The sequence below is a fragment of the Tachysurus vachellii genome, chromosome 8 (assembly GCF_030014155.1).
Source record: "Tachysurus vachellii isolate PV-2020 chromosome 8, HZAU_Pvac_v1, whole genome shotgun sequence".
Classification (NCBI taxonomy): domain Eukaryota; kingdom Metazoa; phylum Chordata; class Actinopteri; order Siluriformes; family Bagridae; genus Tachysurus; species Tachysurus vachellii.
The window spans coordinates 9,130,862-9,151,211 of record NC_083467.1 but is presented as its reverse complement, the minus strand read 5'-3'; the positions used below and the strand labels follow the sequence as shown (position 1 = coordinate 9,151,211).

General features: G+C 38.6%; 1 protein-coding gene across 2 annotated transcripts in view; it reads left to right on the top strand.

Annotated features, from left to right (window-relative positions):
- The window catches only part of clybl (citrate lyase beta like), a 63,644-nt gene extending 48,186 nt beyond the window's left edge, over positions 1 to 15,458 (top strand). For both annotated transcript variants that reach the window (XM_060876110.1, XM_060876111.1), the window contains exons 3-8: positions 623 to 811; positions 7,936 to 8,037; positions 8,745 to 8,838; positions 9,044 to 9,211; positions 13,613 to 13,737; positions 14,612 to 15,458. In XM_060876110.1, coding sequence (XP_060732093.1) covers positions 623 to 811; positions 7,936 to 8,037; positions 8,745 to 8,838; positions 9,044 to 9,211; positions 13,613 to 13,737; positions 14,612 to 14,707 — 774 coding nt within the window. In that variant the 3' untranslated portion in view covers positions 14,708 to 15,458. The remainder of the gene's footprint in view (positions 1 to 622; positions 812 to 7,935; positions 8,038 to 8,744; positions 8,839 to 9,043; positions 9,212 to 13,612; positions 13,738 to 14,611) is intronic.
- The last annotated feature ends 4,892 nt before the right edge of the window (positions 15,459 to 20,350 follow it).

The following is a 20,350-nucleotide window of genomic DNA, read 5'->3' as shown; positions in this document are numbered from 1 at the left end:
GCTCTATTGAGGATGATCCCTCTTGCTCAGATTTGGGCTGCTCTGCAATCACAGGCGCCAGACGCCATTTCCTCTATAAATTCACAAAATGTCAGCCATTGATGTCTCAATCTGAGCAGAAGAACAATGTCTGTTAATGCTGACAACACTTCGCCTCGCCCCCCCCCCCCCCACACACACACACAACCGCACAAACACACACCCCTTTTATTTTTATTTGTTTAGCTTCTTAAATTCCATACAGTTTTAACACATACTGATGATCAATACTTATTTTCTATTAAAGTACAGTAAAAATAAAGAGTTTAAACATAATGTTCCAGGATGTGTACCTCACTTATTTTAACCATTGTCAATGTTTGCCAATTTCTGAATGCCCAATTTAGTTTTGTATTACATCATTGTTCTGGCAAGACTGACAAAGACTGACATTATAGATAAATCTGGCCCCTTATGGCCAAATAAAATAAATTGCTGGAAAATCTTTTCCTAAGAATAGGAAAATTGTGCATTTCTCAATCCAGTCTTCAATTTCAACCCATTACGTTTGTATTATGCTACTGAATGGTACATTTACAGGGCCAGTCATTCATGTTGCAAACGTGTTGCTTCCCCCATGCAGGCAGAGGCACGGGAAACTATCCCGAAGATGCTGGCTGAGCTGAATCTGGGGCGCACTGAAAAATGTGTGCGGGTGAACTCTGTGTCCAGCGGCCTGGCGGACTCTGATCTGGAGGTCATCCTACAGGCAGAGGTCCTGCCCCCTGCACTCATGCTGCCTAAAGTGGAGGACACAGAGGAAGTACAGTGGGTGAGTGAGGAACCATGTTGTACAACAATGCACAGGTTTTCAGAGTAGTCATTTTCAGTTAATGTCAAATTCCAACACATGACGGTTACTATACTAAAAGGGAAAATGACTGATCAGAAAAGAGAAATAGGTTTGAGAGCTCTGCATGGACAACCTGTGACACATGATACTGCTGTGGACGGGGCCGTCTGGAGACTATCACACCGTATTTGACCTAATGTTGTGCCGGTCAGCTTTGTGGTCGGATCTTTATCAGCGATCATTTGAAATTAGTGAGATCATTTGACCCGTTAGTTCCTCTCGAGCTTGTGGATGCTTAATTCCACTCAACTACAAACTGTTGTAAAAAGGACATTATTTACATTGACATTATTAACTGTTCAGTGTCACCCACATGTGTATGGGTTTTCTTCTGAGTCTGGTTCTTCTCAAGGTTTCTTCCTTATATCATCTCAGGGAGTTTTCCCTTGCCAGCATTACCTCTGGCTTGCTCATTTGCAATAAATGTTGAAGATAAATAGTAAGTAAATTTTTTCTAAACTTTTTTTTAATTGTTAAGTGTTGTACAAATAAATTGAATTGAATTGACTAATGAATATCTGATCTATTTTTGTATGTGTTTATGAAAGTTACGAGTGCGTGGAGTTATATTTTAAATATGTTGTGGGTACAGAAGTCTCCATGATTTAATAATTAATAAATTAATAAAAGTCCACCATCATATCCATTCCTTATCCAATGTGAGAGACATGTTGGCTATAGATAAACGCCCACTTGCATAGGTTACAGCTTTACATCTAACACTGGAAATGACTTCACATAAAAATATTTTTTATTTGTGAGGTATTTGCTATTAAAGTCCTTGGGCAAGTTGTTACTATAGAAACAATAATGTATTGGAACGAGTTCATTAATATAAACCTAACCGTCTAAACTATTGCCTGCACCATGCTGTTATGAAAATTAATCAACACCTTCTGACCTCTCAGAATAGAGCATAGAGCACTGTGGTAGAACTGAGAATAGTACTGGAAATGCTCCTAACCCTCATTATAGAATCAGTCATTTCTAGTTCGGTAAATTCTGCATGCTAATTCAGATGATCGACTTGGACGACAGATGATGGTGTGATTATATTAAAAATTAAAACCTAAAAATAACCATTACATTTTCCTACACCATTTTTAAAGAGCAAAGCGAGCGCTCCATGTATTAATCAGTAGGGAATGAAAAAAATGCCAGTTCTTCTTCAAGAAGTCATAAGAAGTATTTTTACAGTATATGTTTTACAGCGAGATATCGGTACCTAAGGCGTGTTTTTCATGAGCTGAAGCCAGGAATTTGACATCGGCTTGACACGTTAGATGATATAGAATATATTTATCCAAGCCTTTAGACACATGGCCTCTTTGTGATCTGATAGTTTGAGTAAAGTTTTAAGGAATATTAAATCCAAGAAATGTTCTTTTCTCAGTGCAATGTGTTCATTAAGTATTCTGTAGATACAAATGCTGTAGCCTGTGCTGTCCTGCTCTAATGCACAGGCCTCGACCTGGATGTCAACAAGAGTAGTCACCTCTATAAAGGTTTAACCCGGCTGCACATCTTGCTTAATTCAAACATCATCATCTGACGTCATCTTCTGTCCGTGTGTACGTCTGGTTGAAACTGCATCCCTGCTGCTGCTGGAACAGAGGCTCAGAGACATCCTCGTCTCAACGTTAAAAAAAAAAAAAAAAAAAAAAAAACGTCTGGCCCCCAATCCACCTCACCCAAATCTGCAGCATTCAGGTTCTCTGCATGCTTCCCGAAAGGACCTGAAAGGAGTCACAATGTCTTAACTAGGTGGAGGAAGGGAATGTGAGAGAGAGAGGCGGAGGGAGCTCACAGCCACAGCTAGTCTAGGCCAGAAGCAGGAAGTTTTTAACTAGTGCTTTTAATTAGAGCTCATATATTTCCTGGGCCGCTCTCTGTTTCTTGCCGTTTTAATTGGTGACAGGTGCTCATGTTTTTCTCTCACTCTCTCCATCACCTTGCTCCTTTTTTGGGGGGGAATTTTTCCACCCTGCGATTTGCCCCTTTCAGATGTATTCGCTCCCTCAAAACAAGTCTATTGAAACACTGTGGCCTGATGATCAAAAAGGGGAATAGGTTTGAGTGACTAATGAATAACTGATCTAGTCTTCTCTTGAATATAAAAGTCTATACATTTTTATGTGTACTCTGTAAGGGTATAAGGAGTGTCCATGGTTGCAGTGGGTTTCTTCCTCGTCCACATACGAACCCATTTCTGGTTTTCAGTTCTAACAAGTTCACCATCTTGTCCATTACTTATCCGGTGTGAGAAAGTGGCAGTGTGGAAGTGCTGTATGGATGTGCACGTGTATGCCCTGCACATACTTGTCCAGCACCCTGCTCATAGTCTCAGCAGGGTATAGAAGATTGTGATGGTGAGGACATCATGTAGCACTGACCTGACATGGGCCTGCTGCTTTGAAAGTGATGAGAGAAAAGAAGAGAGACATGAAAGGAGTTGTTCTCTCCTTTGCTCTCCTTTTACTCTTATCTGTCTGTCTGTCTGTCTGTCTGTCTGTCTGTCTAGCTGTCTGTCTCTCTGTATCTAGCTGTCTGTCTGTTTATCAATCTGTCTGTCTTTCTGTCTGTCTATCTGTCGTTCTGCCTGTCTGTAATATTGTGTGTGTATTATATACACACCACACACACACACACACACACACACGAAACTTAAACTGACCTGCAGGACATCTTCAGCACGGTGCTGTGCAAGGGCCAGGAAGATTGTAAAGGATCTCAGCCATCTTAACAATGGACTCTTTTCTTTGTTGCGTTCAGGGAAACGCTTCTGCTACTTGAAAGCAAACACAGAGAGAACGAGGAGAAGCTTCTTCCCGCAGGCCATTCGGAGTTTAAACCAGGAAACACCCAGGATTTGGATCTAGATCTGGATCTAGTACTGGACGTCTCCCTCCATCTTCAGTGTTTTTCTGCACACCTTTTTTTGCACTGACACTTTAACTCTGGACTGTCACTTTAACTCTGGACTTGTACAGCACAGTACCACTTTATACACTTTATACACACCATACTGCACATGGACACTTTAAGGACAATAATTAAAACCATATGCATTTATGCATATGTATGTATACATTATTTTTATTGGTGTTTTTTTTTAATAGTTTATACTTTTTTATTTATCTACCTCCTTTTGGTTATTTTTTTTATCCCAAATTGCATTCCTTATGTTTGAATACCGGACAGATGCAAAAAGCATTTCACTGCATGTCGTACTCTGTATGTATGTGTATGTGACAAATAAAATTTGATTTGATTTTATAAATCATTTTCAAACATTTCTTTTACATAATCAAGCTGACTAGATTTATAAATGTCTGTAATTATTTTTTGACAACTGGACAGCTGGGCAGCTTTGACAGTGAGGACACTTTCTTGTCCAGTCTGTAATAGTGATGCCTCATCATTTTAAATCTCTCACTCACTTTGTCCTTATCTCTTCCCCATCTTTCAGTCCCTGGACTTTGTCAGATTAGAAACTTGTTAACTGCCTCCCTGAGACTTCAAGCTTTCAAGCCTATCTCTGGCTGTCCTCCTCCTGTCTTCTGCTTTCAGGGTGAAAATCCCTCCACTGTTTATTTTTCTCTTCTTTTTTCCTGCACCTAGCATAGAAGAGAAACCACCACACTGATTTGTTGCTAAAAGACGGACTTACTTGTTTCTCTTTGTATGAAAATCTATTGCTTTCCCTTTCTCTTTGCTTTCTCTCTCCTTGTTTGACTGACAAGGCTTATTGGAGTATAACAGGCGTAACTCCCACCCCTTTGTCCAAGGACAATCCTCCTGCAATTTCGGTGCCGCGTGCATTCTTTAGACGCCACGCCACTGGGTGTGCACCCGCTCATGAAAGGGTCCAGCTCCTGACCCAACCCTCTTGTCTCTCTCTTTCTCTCTCTCACTCTCTCTCTCTTTCTCTCTCTCTCGTGCTCTTACACTCCCTCTCTCACCTTCCCCCTTCAGTGAAATGAGCACTTTAGCAGGCCGGAAACATTTAATCTGGCTCTCTTTTGAAGAAAATTAATTAAAACTTGTCTATTCACCACCCTTTTTTTTTTCACCAAGGCCCTCTTCTTCCATGATCGCTTTCTCTCCAATCCCAGACCCCCTCCACTTTCCAGCCACTGAAGGAAGGGCTAATGCAGCTCTTATTGAAGAGTGGCTGCTTTTTTGAGCAAAGGCTGAACAAGGACTAGAAGGGTCAGCTCACATAGAGCCATTGACCTGTTAGAAAGACTCTTTTCTCCTCCAACCTGGGAATAGTATTATTAGTTAAGCAGCAGGGCCAGCCCCAGTCTTTTTGGGGGAATCTGATTTGCACCCTCCCATTGCACAGAGTATTGAAATGACATTATATAGACAACATCTGTATAGATACAGTAATTTTAGAAATAATAATTAGGATATTAGACAGTTGATACTAAGGGGTTACAACTATAACCATCTGAGATATTTCAATGATGATTTCAAATTGCACATAATACGAGATTAAAATGCCAGATAATAAAAAATAAATCATAATTAAAAATCTTTATAAATATCTTTTTTTGTAGTTTAGTTAAAGCAAAAGTTCATTTACCCATTTTTTTTTCTTCCAAAGTTATTTTAGCTACAAATCCCATAACACCCATATAATAGATTGATGTCAGTAAATAACCTTGTCCTTAAGATGACAGGTGAAGACCTCTCTCTCTCTCTCTCTCTCTCTCTCTCTCTATAATATATATATTAATATATATATTATATATATATATATATTATGATGGAGAGAAAACCCTGAAAAGAGTTTTAGGTTTTTGGTTCCTTAAGTCTGTAACCTAGTGAACCAGTGTAAATGTATTCATCGATAGAGATTTTAAAGCACTGTTGTACCTCACTGTACCACAGAGTACCTCGCTCTGGATAAGAAAGTCTTCCAAATGCCGTAAATGTCAATGTAATAGATGCTGTACGTCTTAGCCAAAGGATGAATTTCAAAATAGGTTTAAATCTCGCTCTGACTATCCCTCATCGAAATAAGCTAGATACAAGCTATATAAGCCACTTTACCTGGCTATTCGTAATGAATTGAAACCTTTCCTACTTATACAGTTAATCAGCCAGGTTAGCAAAGGCAAAAGTACTAACAGTTTAATTTCTTTCTTCATGTCTTTAAGATTGGAAACAAGCTAATGTGCAAAAAACACTTTGACACTCGCCTAAAGCTGACTAAGTGCTGCTAGCCCATCAAAATGCCTAAGATTAAATAATCTATTATAACTCTACCTTAAAATATCCCTACCTGTTATCCAGGCTTTGAATGCTAATGTATTGCTCTATTGATCTCAAATTGAACTCAAATCTTCTAAATAAATAAAGATATTTAAGAATAAAAGTTAGAGAATACCCGCAGTTTTGTTTTCAATCTTCTTTTAAAAAGTGAAGTTAATTATTTCTTACTCAGTCATTTTAGTGCAAATTTGATAGAGGTTGATTGTGTTGTATTATAATTTTTATTTTTGCTGCTCCTGTGACAATGGCCCTTGTCGGCTGTGGGGTCTTAATGATCCTCTTATTCCACTTGTGCTTACTGCCAGGACTGTTAAGCGTCATCAGGATAGTCTGGAGATATGCTACACTGTGCAAATTTTGATTAGAAGCCACCTCTCCATACACATTAGCGATGTAATACCACTTAAGCACTGTAATTTGTTGCTTCTTCTCGACATTCTAAAAGCTTCAAGATCGATCCTAGCATCTTCTAAAGCTGTTGTGTAATGCTTGGGCCAAAGCTTTTCATTGTTACTTGGAGACATTTCTGGCTTGCATGTGGATCTGGGCACCGGATCCATAATTCAGGGTTAGGGGTATGGCGGCTGGTAACTAGGGCCACCAGTGGAAAGGGTGCGGGAGCTAGGGAACACCTTGTCGTTTGGGAACAAGGTCCTCTCTGAGGATTCAGGGGAAATATTATGCTAAGCCGTCTGTGTTAGCATAGCAGCGTTGCTCCTGCAGGGTTGTGACCTCAGATGATTACAGTACAAAGCTTATTGGGTCTTGAAAACCCCTTTGAAGATGAAAAGGCTTTGATGGTTTATATTTATGCAAATCTCTCAGATATGATTTATCCTACTGAGATTGAATGGGGAGATGATTAAAATGCTCCCCATTAGGAAAAAAAAATCCGTCAATGAAACCAAGCGTTCATTGGGTATTTTTTTGCCGTTATTTAGGGGCAAAAATGGCCCAGACTTACCTGAGGTTATTTTGATCCTCGATTCCCAGTGTGTGAAAGGGAGCGAGCATGGAGAGCGACGACAGGGAATTACACATTTCTGCTCTGAGCTTTCTTCCTTTCTCCCTGTCTCTTTCTCTTCCACCCTGTCTTCTTTTTTTTTAACTGGCTTTGAAAGGAAATATCTGACGGAGTGTGCTTTTGTGTGTTTCCAGATGATAGATTTTGGAATTTGGGCTACCCCACTGGCAGTGCACAGCTAGCTGTGAACTAGTCTGTTGGAAAAAAAAAAAAAAAAAGGGAATGCTTTGGTCTTCAAAGAACTAAACTTCATTTTAATGCCTTCTTAGGTAAGCTCAAATATTAGCGGGAAAACGTGCTAAAAAAGAAAGCCTAGAAGTGCCACCTCACACCCTGATTGTCGCACATCTCGCTGGTTTGTCTGCCTAGGCAAGTTGAAAGGTAAAAAGAAATACTAAAAGGAAATGTACTCCCAGACAGTTTTCCTCTATTATTGGAACATGTTGTATGTCTTGAGGGATCTTGCAAAACATGCATTTGTCCAGGGCCCCAGGAGAGAAAATCTATACTTTTGTATGATTCAGGAGGTTTTTTTTTTTATTTAATTGGATGTCTGTCAAACGTGATGTGCCATCGGTGTGAACATGATTAAAAGGACCTTTTACTTCAATAACAAACCCTGTGCTTTTTTTCAAATTGTGATCTTTTATGATTGATGTTCCTTGTACAAAGTACTAATCATTATGTATGAACAAATAGTGATGTGTGTATGTCTGTGTTTGTGCGTGTGTGTCAGTTTGTAGACAGATTTCAGCAGCGCTTAAAAGGCCGGATGCTGACGGAACCCGTTCGCTTAGTAACCTTTGTGGAAACTGCTGTTGGCTTGCTGAATTTTAAGGTAAGTCAGGCCTAAGAGTGCAGATGAAAGGCCTTAAAAAAAAAAAAAAACAGATTAAAGAATCTGTCACTGAGCACAGTTTGTCACTGTTTTGTTTCTAGAATTTTTTTACTTTAACTCTTTACGCTAGCCATAAAAAAACATGATGCAACACTGTTGAATTTTAGAAGGAAAGATGAGTTCTGTACGTACAGCCCCCCTCCTCCACATTTGTTTTTTTTTTTTTTTTTTGGTTGTTTTTGTTTTTCTATTTTTTTACTCTGTCTTAAATCATGTTGGCAAGTCTGTGTCCCAGCGCTGAGACAGGGAAATATTGCACAGTCACAGTGAGAAGTGAAATTAATTTGGAACCCAACAAAAGCCTGACACAAATTCCATCTGCTTCATGCCCGACGAGATCATCTCGCATTCCAAACTTTTTGCTCCCCGCCACAGCGATGCTCTTCCGTCCCAGCTTGGACGGCCTTTACTGATTTTGCCACATTTCTGTCCTTATGCTCGTGGCTGTGTCAGGCCATTAATTATCTGTTGTTTTTATAACTGATCATTTTCCATGTCTGAACTATTATTTGAGGAAAGGAAGCAGAGACATTGATTGAACGAGTTGAGCGAGGGATTTGAGCCATCTGACTGATTCACTTGATTGAGTGCCAAGACACACACAAACGCATATACAGAGCTCTTTGTGTATCCTGTGTCTGACCCAGGCTGTGTGTGAGGCGGCTCGGGAGCTCGGACCCAAAGTTGGTCTGCATCATGACGGAGTAGTCTTCGGCTCTGATGATTTCTGTGCCAGTATAGGTCTGCCATCTAATCCACTTCTCTATTCTTTACTTACTGTTTATTCTGCTGCTCAATACTCCCAGTAATCCTTTATATTATTCACAATATTTTGGTCTTTATTTCATTTTCAAGCTTTAAACATTTTGTTGTTAAGTTGCCATTTAGAATTTAATTAAAGCTATAATGCATATTTATGAAAAATGTTATACTTCCTCTATTAAAGGTGCGACACGGACTAAGGATGCTCGAGAGCTGCTGTATGCTCGTCAGAAAGTGGTGGTCACCACCAAAGCCTTTGGCTTGCAGGCTATCGACCTGGTGTATATTGACTACCAGGATGCAGAAGGTCTGCGGCAGCAGGCTAGAGAGGGTGCACTCATGGGCTTTACTGGTAGGATATTCACAACCCACACACACACACACACACACACACACACACAAATTTACATTTCTCTATTTCCATATATATATAAATAATATATAATAATTTCTCTGTTTTCGTTTTTGTAATCCAATAAACTAATAATCACGACTTGCATAATGCAGTTTAAACCACTATATTGTAATACTACTGATCATCTCAATATTATATATATATATATGTATGTGTGTATATATATATATATGTATATGTGTGTGTGTGTGTATATATATATATATGTGTGTGTGTATATATATATATATATGTGTGTGTGTGTGTATATATATATATATGTGTGTGTATATATATATATATATAATGTATATACGTGTGTATATATATATATATATATATGTATATGTATGTATATGTGTATATATATATATATATATATATATATATATATATATATATATATATATATATATATATATATATATATATATATGTATATACGTGTGTGTATATATATATGTGTATATATATATATATATATATATATATATATATATATATATATATATATATATATATATATATATATGTATGTATATATATATATATATGTATATATATATATATATATATATGTGTGTGTGTGTGTGTGTGTATATGTATGTGTATATATATGTATGTATATGTATTACACGACTTAAATAACTAAAATAATATCATCAATAATCTCTTCTGTAAAACATCACCAATGCCATACAGATTTTAAGATCTTTACTCATAACTCCAGAAATTTCCTCCTTCAACTCATACTGCAGTTCCTCTTTAAACTCCTCTTTGGTGTTGTGATAAAGAAATTATAGTCTATATGAGTACTGTATGTGGCTAGTGTGCTAGAGCGCATGCAGATGAACAGGTGCTTTTCCTCACCTTTTTTATGTATCATGTATTTGTACTTCTTTCTTTCTTCAACCCATTTATTTAAACATTTCTTCTCTCTCCATCTCTCTCTCTCTCTCTCTCTCTCTCTCTCTCTCTGTCTCTGTTTCTCTTTATTTTTACTGCCGCTTCAGCTCATTAGTGTTTATATGAATTCTTCAGAATGCTGCTTTGAAGCCGAGCGTGTGACAGCTCGTTGTGTCGAATTTTTTTGTTTGTGCTTTTCTGCTGCGATTCATTTTCCTGTGTGATCAAGTAATTTCAGTGCGTAATGAAGTATTTTTCTATAAATCAACTGACTGCTTGTTGTTTACAAGCCAGACAGTTTTATTTTTTTAATGCAATTTGGTTAGGCATTTTGTATGTGTGTGGGTGCATGCCTGTGTTCTGCTCATTTGTGCATATCCTTTATTGCATGTAAGTGAGTGCATGTGCATTTGTCTGCATGTGGCTTGAGCTTGGCCGTATGTTCGCAGCTTAGCACTGTGTGGGTTTGTAGCCAGGCAACGCGAGTGTGTGTAGTCCCGGTGAGTGGGTAACTGGCCACAGGAGGCCAGGCAGCCCTCCTCAGAGCCTGCGCTAATGAATATGTAATGGCTGTTTGCAGAACACACACTGTTCCCCCTGCACATCTCTGTTTACAGCAACACTGCCATTCCTCTAGAGCACTAGGCCTTTTGTCTTGCAGCATTCTCGTGCTTCTTATTTATCCTGACTCCCCCCACTTTTTTTCACCACTTCCATATTTTGTTTTGCAATGACGACAATATTAAATAGACAACAAATGTAATTACAAGTGGTTTTTTTACTCGTGTGCAAATGACTACTGCATTCTGTTACTCATGTGTGCAATAAACCAAAATGAAATAAAATACATGACTGCTTTTTGGGAAAACTCCTATACTTTGAACCTTAAAATAATACAAAATATTAAAGGTATTTATTTTAATATTTCATAATAATATTAATACATGCATTTGGAGGCAGACACAGGGTTAGGCGTGGGTATAATTTGATCAATTTTTTGGGTAAGATTAAGCAGTCAAAGCAGCTTCCTGTTCAACGGTGTGTATAGAAGCAGGTAGGTTACAATATGATGAACGGCCATAAATGTGGTTTCTCCACAACACACACACACACACACACACACACACACACACACACACAGTCTGAACTAGCCACTGAGCTCCACAGAGACCCACTTGGGGAAGAGAAGATCCTCTGAGTGTGCATGAGTGTGTGCATATGGGAACACAAATATAAACTCAAACAGGATATTTATTGCTTCTTAAATTTCATATCCTTAATGTAGTCTATACAATTTATTAATTAATATCAGTGTCATCACATAGACTGGATAATTGAATATGATGTATTTATTTATTCTACAATTCTATAGGGTCATTATAATTAACATTCTGTGTGAAAGCTCACCAGAACTGTACTGTCTGAATCCTCTATACTGAGGTCCTTTGACGAACTGATCACGGGCCATTTTAGGTTCTGTAGCCTGGGTCACAGATGTAAAGTCCTATATTCATTTATTGGCAGGTTTAGAAAAAGTCAGTGTCTAATATGACATATCTAATATCTAACGTCAGTATCTAATATGACAGATATCTGTTATCTAACGTCAGTATCTAATATATCTAAGGAAACCCTTCACCTCATTTCTAGTATTCTGTTGCAAAATATTGCAGCTCATCCTTCAAAAAATAAATAATAAAATTAAGCTGCCAAAATGTTGTACTTTGAACCTTGCCTAACAGTGGGCTCTCTACTAAACCCCAACACGCCAATGAGACAAACCTCTCCAGATGGCATTGTATGATTGGCTTGTTGGCTTCAGGGGGCATAAATGATGCAATGCGGCCAGCCAATAGTAGCATGGTAAGGAGGCCTGGCACGCCCACTTTGCTGGCTCTGTCATTAGCTGGCTCAGAGCAGACAGCTCCTGAACAGGTGGCACTAGAGGGAAGGGGGCATATTTTGTTGATGTGAGGGAACTACCCCCTGCCAGCCTTTTCTGGGATGGGCGTCGCAGGCACGGGCCCTGAGCCTCCTCTTTAGGCTGTTGATCCAACAGGCCGGCTCCTCTGGGAACAGAAAGATAGTACACACACTTAGTCGTCCATCTACACTAGCTTTTACCCCATAACAGGAAACATCAGAGACTAACGGCTTTGGTTTATTTGTGCACGCCTTGCCGTTAGTAATTTTATTTATTTATTTATTTATTTATTTGTTTATTTGTTTATTTATTTTAAACAGTACACGGCTATTAGTCACATGTATGATTCATTAACCTTTTGCAGTATATAAGCGAAAAAGATCTCCTGCTGTACAATGCTGTCTGCACATCAGAAACAAATGCAAAAATCTTACCACATGACTAACGCAGAAGTGTGTTAATGTATTAAATCACAGTAAAGTCATCCATATGTTTTACTGTGTAGCTGAAATGCATTTGTAAACATAAGCTCTGTGCTTATGTTAGTAGATGGAAATAATACCTTTCTTTGATCATAAAGCTCATGATTTCAGTTGCAACTGTGGGGACGATTATTTTTGTTAGCCATTCATTTAATTATTGGTTTGTTTGTTTTTGTTTGTTTATCTGTCTGTCTACATGGCAATCTAACTGCCTATGCATCGCCTTGACTGCAAGTTCTGACCAGTATTATGTACATTAGAAATCACTCAGAAATCTGAGCATTACGCATGTCCATGCTTTGCGTCTGTTTGTCCACGTCTGTGCATGTGTTTGTTTGCAGACTTCTCACAGAACTGTATGTTCCCTATTTGTGTGTGTGTGTGTGTGTGTGTGTGTGTGTGTGTGTGTGTGTGTGTTTCATGCCCACAGATCTGTAATAAAAAGCAGAGGCTGACAGAGGCTAGCTCAGATTGAAGTGTAACTAAGCGTGCAGTAAAGTTTCAGAGTTCAGCGGGGCACAGGGCGAAAATCAGGATGACACCCATGATTCATAGCATCCTCTCTGCCTGCTGTGTCGCTCAAATTCAAGCCTGGCCAGGGAGCCATGCCAGAATAAGAGGAGATGGTGTGTGCCCACTGCTGTTGCCTTGGGAAAGCAGACTTTCCACATTGAGGCACAACAAAGCCTGTTATGCTTCCAGCCCAGGCTTTGCTCTAACCATGTGCATTTTTACACTGTGCAGCCTTCTGCACCATCTCATCTCATGGGCTTAGGATTTTCTTAAACTTACACAAGTTGTTTTTTTTTTTTTGGATTATTACTGGTTGTTATAAAATGTTAATATGGACTGCAGATGTATTGAATTGCACAACTGTATTGCAGTTTCCATATGTTAAGATTTTGAATTTGTCTTTTTATTGTTTATCGGGATAAATGGAAACAGGTTGAAGTCATTTTTTGTCATTATAATTATTAGTAAAATAAGTATTAATTATGTGTATTAACTGTGAAATTTTCCCCATGTCTTTGGCATTTTTTTCTGAAGGAAAGCAAGTCATCCACCCAAACCAAATCAACGTTGTCCAAGAGGAATTCTCACCAAGTCCAGACCGTGTTAATTGGGCCACAGAGTTAATCGCTGCATTTGAGGAGCACCAGAAGCTAGGAAAGGTACATCGCTGCACCACCATGATCTTCTCTATTACCAACCTATTTATACTATCGATTTATAATCTATTTGTACTGCCAGTTTAAGCTTGATCAATCTGACCACATTTAAAGAGCCAATAAATAGATGAAATATTCTCATTTCTAATTTGATGCCTCACTGAGTCTAGTGTTTTGTACACCATGGTGTGTTGGTGATGTACAATCTGCCTGAACTTTGCTGCCAGTAATTCTTAGACTAGGACTAGCCTCAGGGACCTCACATGGTCTTTCTTCCTGTTCAGCTCTCATCAGCCATCATTAGGCCATATATTTCTGCTTTTCCTTTTTAACGCTTGTTTTTCAACCTCTTAAAGTCCCTTACATACAGGAAAAGTCTATAAAACACCCTCCCGTGGTCTTTTTCTGTCATTTGGTATTTTAGGTTAATGCACTTTACTGAATATCTTTCTGTAAAGTGCATTGCACTTTACAGAAAAATCTTCAGTTCTATACAAGAAGCATGGCTGTGAGTAATAGAGGCTTCTTTCTCTTAGAAGCCGATGTTGGCTGAGGGAAATATTTGGCACTGTGCGGTAGTAAAGTGAAGAAATGCATTTAACAATCAAATAAAAGACTTCCAGCCATAATTCTTGCAGCAGTCAGGAACATGTTGGTCGTGTTTTGGCTTTCCAGAGCAGTTATTAAAATTCAACCTCACAATACTCACATATTGCTGATTAAATAGAGCAGATTTGATCTAATTACATTTGCTGCAAATGATTTTAAAGTTACATTTTTAAAAATTATCTACTGCAGTGACTGTTAACTATCTATATGACGTAAGAGTTTAAAAAAATTTTTTCCCCCACCTGGTGTTGCGCTTTGTTCTCTCTAGGGTGCGTTCACCTTCCGTGGCAGCATGATTGACATGCCGTCGTTAAAGCAGGCTCAGAACATCGTCACCTTGGCCAGAGCCGTCATGGGCAAGTGAGCCAAACTGGGCAGCCATATCTGTCACTGTGCGGGACATCGGACAAAAAACTGTTAACCTCAGACAGATGCGTGCCCTCTCAGACCATTAACTGTGGCTCATCTACTGCTCTATAAGGCTGTTCTGCATGGCCTGATGGGAATGTCTTCAATGTCAAAGAAGTGATTATGAGAATGGTTTGCTTAAATTTAATTTTGTAATGCACACAAATGTTCTAGGTAACTAAACTTTCCTTGTACTCAGACAGGGGCTTTTTTTATTTTAGGTACAGCTACATATGTTTTACAATTATTCACCCATCACTAGTCATAGAGACCGAAAGACATTTGTTCAATCTTAAGCTGTTGAGCAGATGTTTTTCTGCTCATCACAGTTGTACAGAGTGGTTAATTAAATAACAATAACCTTCCTGTCAGATCAAACCAGTCTGGTTATTCTCCTCTGGCCTCTCTCCTATCAACAAGGGATTTTGGAACATTATGTAAAATTGTAACGATTAGAAAAAAAAAAGTCAAGCGGATCAACAAGTTAAGCAATACATAAACCATCCTGTCTGACTCAATCAGTTCACAGTCAACGTCACTGATATCACATATTTCCCCATTGTGATGTTTGATGTAAACACTGTCTTGAAGCATCTTACTAAAGATTTTGACCTGCATTGGTGTGATTCATGCTTTGTACTTCTTCCACCTGATCGGATATTTGCATGAACATGCAAGTGTTTCTAATAAAGTGACCACTGAGTTTATGGTTGGTGTACATTAAGTGGGTGTATCAAACAAACTGGAATTTTCTACATATGTATATGTGTGTAAATGAGAGAGAGAGAGAGAGAGAGGGACCCGTCTCCCTCAGGTCAGCTACTGGGCCAGGGATTGACATGTCTGGGGAAAGGGCAACAAACACTTATTTCCCCATTCAGCCCTGAGGCTCCTCCAGGCTCAACCAGGCCACAGCACATCAAAGTACCGTTTGCCAAAGAGCCGCCATAAATGTCCTTAAACACACAGTGAGAGGAAAGCCAGCGGCCCACTCCAAACCACAGGCCTTTGTTTAGGAGGGCACTCTGAGCTGCTGAAGTGGGGGGTATGAATACGTCTTGAAACAGGCATCAGCTCTAAGCTGACCTGCGTGGCAACATGACACACTTACACTCATTCTCTCTCTCAGAAACACACACACTGCAGGGGACAGTGTTTGTCCACTTTGTTGTAAGTAAATAGCCACAGTTTCCCGCATTTTGCACTGCTTTGTTGCTTCAGCCTTGTGGCTTGCAGAGATTCCTGGGCAGCAGACGCCTTCCGTCGAGGCTATGAATTGCCTGCTTTTTATCCTGAACATGCCCAAGAACTGGGAGAACATGCTGCCATTGTCCTTAAACAAACTTTCAAGTCTGCCTCTTGTTAAGAAAGCTTCCTCCAAATCAAAGCTCCAGAATCTTATTTCCAATTAATTAATGCTATTTGGACACTTTGACACTTAATATTTTTTCTCACGAATAAGTCCAGTGGAGCTCAGTTATTATTTTTTTTGTCTCTGTCAGTCTTTTGTTTCCCACATTTGATGAGGTCTTGGCAAGTCTGACCAGAGGGGTGGGAGTATGAGAGCAGGGTGGAGGGGTTGGATGGTTAATCGTTCAGTTGGTCACTATGGTAATGAAGGCCTAGGCATAGAGGTTCGTCTGGATGTGGCATGATCGATCGTGTCTGTGGTGAGAACTTCAGGTTGCAGCTTGGTGCCAGCCAAGAGATGCAGACAAAAAGATGAAGGCTACTGCTGTGACCAGCCCAAAAGGCTGACAGTAAGCTGCCTGCCTGGCATTTGGCCCACACATCCACCCCACCTACAACCCACTTCTTTTAGCCTTTCACTCATTTATTTTTAATTTGTTAATTGTTTTTACATTGTTTCACTAAGTCTCGGTTTCTAAACTCCCATCGTGCGTCGGTTATGGAGGTGGCCTGGTGGCTTGTCAGCCGCTGCAGTCTTTCCCACAGTGAGAAAAAGTGATTGTGTAAGTGAGTTACCCCAGCAGAACACTGGGCATTAAGTCAAACAAGCCAGAGGGTTTAAAGAAATGTACAATGTGATAAATGCCTGGGTTGAGGATTCTGGCAAAAGCTGTGTTAAGTCGTAGAGAGCTTACAGAAACCTTGCTCTGCTTGCCATGTCTATTCTGTCTCAAAATGAAGAAGACACATAAGGGACATGTAAGGGACATAAGTTCAGAACATTTTGAGCTTGTCTGATGGTGCTTCTTTAGCACTTAACACTTAGTTGGCCTTTGTTCAATATTTCCCTCTGTTTCCATATTAAAAAATATGCAAAATAATTTGATGCAATTCCCTGTGTTATGTATGTAGACTTTTCCTTCTGTCATTTGTCGTTCATTCACATTGATCACAGAAGCTACTGGCCTATACATTGTGTTATATATTAAAAGAAACTTTGCTATATTCTATAATAAACTTTTTTTTAATTGTGAAAATTAAAATGTATTTGCATATTACGTGTATAATAAATGAAAAATATATCAACTTTCGCTTTGAAATATATGAATATATTCTCTTTGATAGAACTGACAGTTTTGGCACATTATAGCATTTCTCAAAGCTGAAGTATCCCTTATTAATCTCAAAACACACTGTGTGTGTGTGTGTGTGTGTGTGTGTGTGTGTGTGTGTTGGGAAGGGAGGGATTAGAGACCATTTTTCATGACATTTCTATTATGCTACCTTAATATAATAATGCTGCATAATCTCCTAAACTCACAAGGCAGAATTATTTAAATACATTTACTGGTATTCCCAAAGAGAGTTCATTACAATTAACGCGATTAGGACCTCAGCAAGGCTTGACTCAATTATAACTAGACTCTAATCACTTTATATTCTCTGTTATGTCTTTCATAAATGAGCTCAGATATAAATCCGCCAGAGAGAATGTGTGTGTATGCAAACCACCAGCAGAATGAAATTAAAACGAAACGCTTAGCATATTTTCATTAATGCCAATGGGGCCCGTGTGACAGGGCTCATTTCTCGCCCGGGGATCTGCCAATAATGACTGCATTGTTTTACGAGGCTGCTAATGACAATATGTGACAAACTAATTTCAGCACAGATCATTCATTTCCCTGCAATAAAACCCAGTCGTTTTACGGCGTGAACAAGGGGCGTCTTAAGTCCGAGGCGATTTAAAAAAATAACATGTAATTGAAATTCAATTCTATTCAGTGGCAGAGATGATTTAAGAGTAAAGAGTGAACCTCGATGCTCTCCAGCCTGGGTCAGATTTCTGATAGACCTTTATGACGTAACACAGTGGGGAAAGTGATGAGGTTAAAAAAAAAAAAAAAGGTAAGCTGTTATAACAGCACATAAAGGTGCTGAGAGGTAAAAGTGCACAGGCTCAGTGCCTAATAAAACGTGCTATAGAGGATGTTATAACATGCTGTAGAAATTCTGTAGAAGTGCCTTTTCATGACCTGGATTATTATTGATTTCACTTGTATTCATTTTTTTTCTCTCTCTCTCTACATACTGAATATGATGTGAAGTTAGACAGCTTACAGAAGCTCAACAATATGAGGGGGGAGGGGGGGGGATCAAGCAGATATGGACATATTGAAATTGTGTATTAGTCCGAGTTACAGATTTCGATGACATCATTCTTTTTAAATTGATTTGGGATCCAAATAATCGAATAATAAATAGATCGATTTTTTTTTCTTTATATCATTTTACTCTAGCGTTTCAACCAAAAAATTTTTTTCAACTACAGGCAAAAGGGATAAGCCATGTTTCTTTAGAATATGATTAGAGCTTTTTTATTCCTTTCCATTATTTTTTGTCTATTTATTTTATTTTTATGTATATTGTTTAGGCTTATTCGTTTAGTGGAATATAGTTTTTTAATTCTCTCTCCTGGCTCATGAGGTTTTGTAGCTTGTTTTCTAGTTTCTTACAGGATTTTGCTGTTATAGGTATGTGAACATGCAAGAACAGCAAACACAGACTGTACAATTCTCTAAGGGTAAGAGATTTTCTAAGGGCTGATTTTTTTAAATCTTGTCAAACCCACCCGAGACAACATCAGCATCGCTTTTACTTGTAAGTGAGGTGCCTCTCTGTCTTGGTGACTCATCTTTTAGAAAGTCCTGGGTTTTGTGAAACTGAGGGACATTGTGTGTCGCTTCCTTTGGGCAGACATGTATGTGTGTGAAACACTGAAACAGAGGCAGATCAAAGCAGAGAAACTTTCTCCTAAAGCTCACTATAAAGCCACGGGTCCTTTTGTCTGCTGTTGCTAGGATTCGAGTCAGCTAGAGGAAGGGGTTACGCTAATCACACTCTATACATTTCTCCCCAATGGGTTCCACAAACGTGTACATTTTTACTGTGTTGACGTACCTATTAGTTACATATTGGTTATTCACTTTACAATTTGAGGTTCAACATAAAAAATGTTGTTAAAATTTATTCTGTACTTTATTATTATTATTATTATTATTATTATTATTATTATTATTATTATTATTATTATTATTATAGTTGCTGATGCTGTTGTTATGGAAACATCATTTTAAAAAAAATCAAATACACCTGCATTGAAATTGCATACAAATTGTATACTAGTATACATTCACCCAATTTTATTGTTTATTTAAAAATGTCATTATTTATACATTTGTGCCTTATAATGAAAATATGAGGCTGTAGGTGATATAAAATTACGATACGAAAATATTTCGTTTTGCAAGTTGTTTAATTTGCGCGTTTTGTTTTGTTTTGATCAAATTCGTTGTTTTTTTTTTTAATGATGCTTATTTTTCTAGCGCAAAAAAATACAATTCTAGATTGCGCGCACTTTAATAAAAAGAAGGTTTTTTTTTTGACGTTGTGTAAATTGTAAACATGTAAAAGTTCTTTAATGAGCAGGTGCATTTATCCAACTCTTTCTCCTAGCTCATTTTCTCACCCAGCTTTTCTTTAAGCGCCTTTAAACCTGCGGCTGCTCGAATTTCCCGTCCGTTTATTTTAAAATTGCTGGAGTGCTTCGGTGTCTCAAAGAGTTCTAGTACATCATCATCATTTTGCGCGTTGTCTATTACAGCAAATTGTAGTTCATGATCACACAATTGCTGATAAATTAGAGTGAAATTAAAGCGAGATAGCGTTCTTTTGCACGGTGAAGATTAAATAAATGCGCGTTGGAGGAGAAGAGAGCTTGCTGTGTGATTTGACTACATTGTGCAGCTTCCACCTTCTCACCCACTGATTTTCTGATAAAAGAGGAACAACGCAGGCGCCACGACTGAAGATCTGTGCCGCCGGATGCTGTCAAAATTGTGTAGGCAAGAGAATGGCTGTTCATAAAGGAGAAATTCACTGTTTCTGGCTCATTCAGGCTGCTTTTGTCGCTTATGAACAGTGCTGGACATGTGCACCAAAAAGACTTTACCTGGCCTATGTTTTTGTAAATCCATGTAGTAAATTTGGGGAAAAGGTTTTAGTCATTTTAAACTAGGTGGCTTAGTGGGATTTGTATTTTCATGAAGCTATTGTCACTTTAGGGGTTCCTCTGGGAAGAACACTGAGAAATCATGTTCCAGCAGATGGATGTTCTTAAAAGTATGAA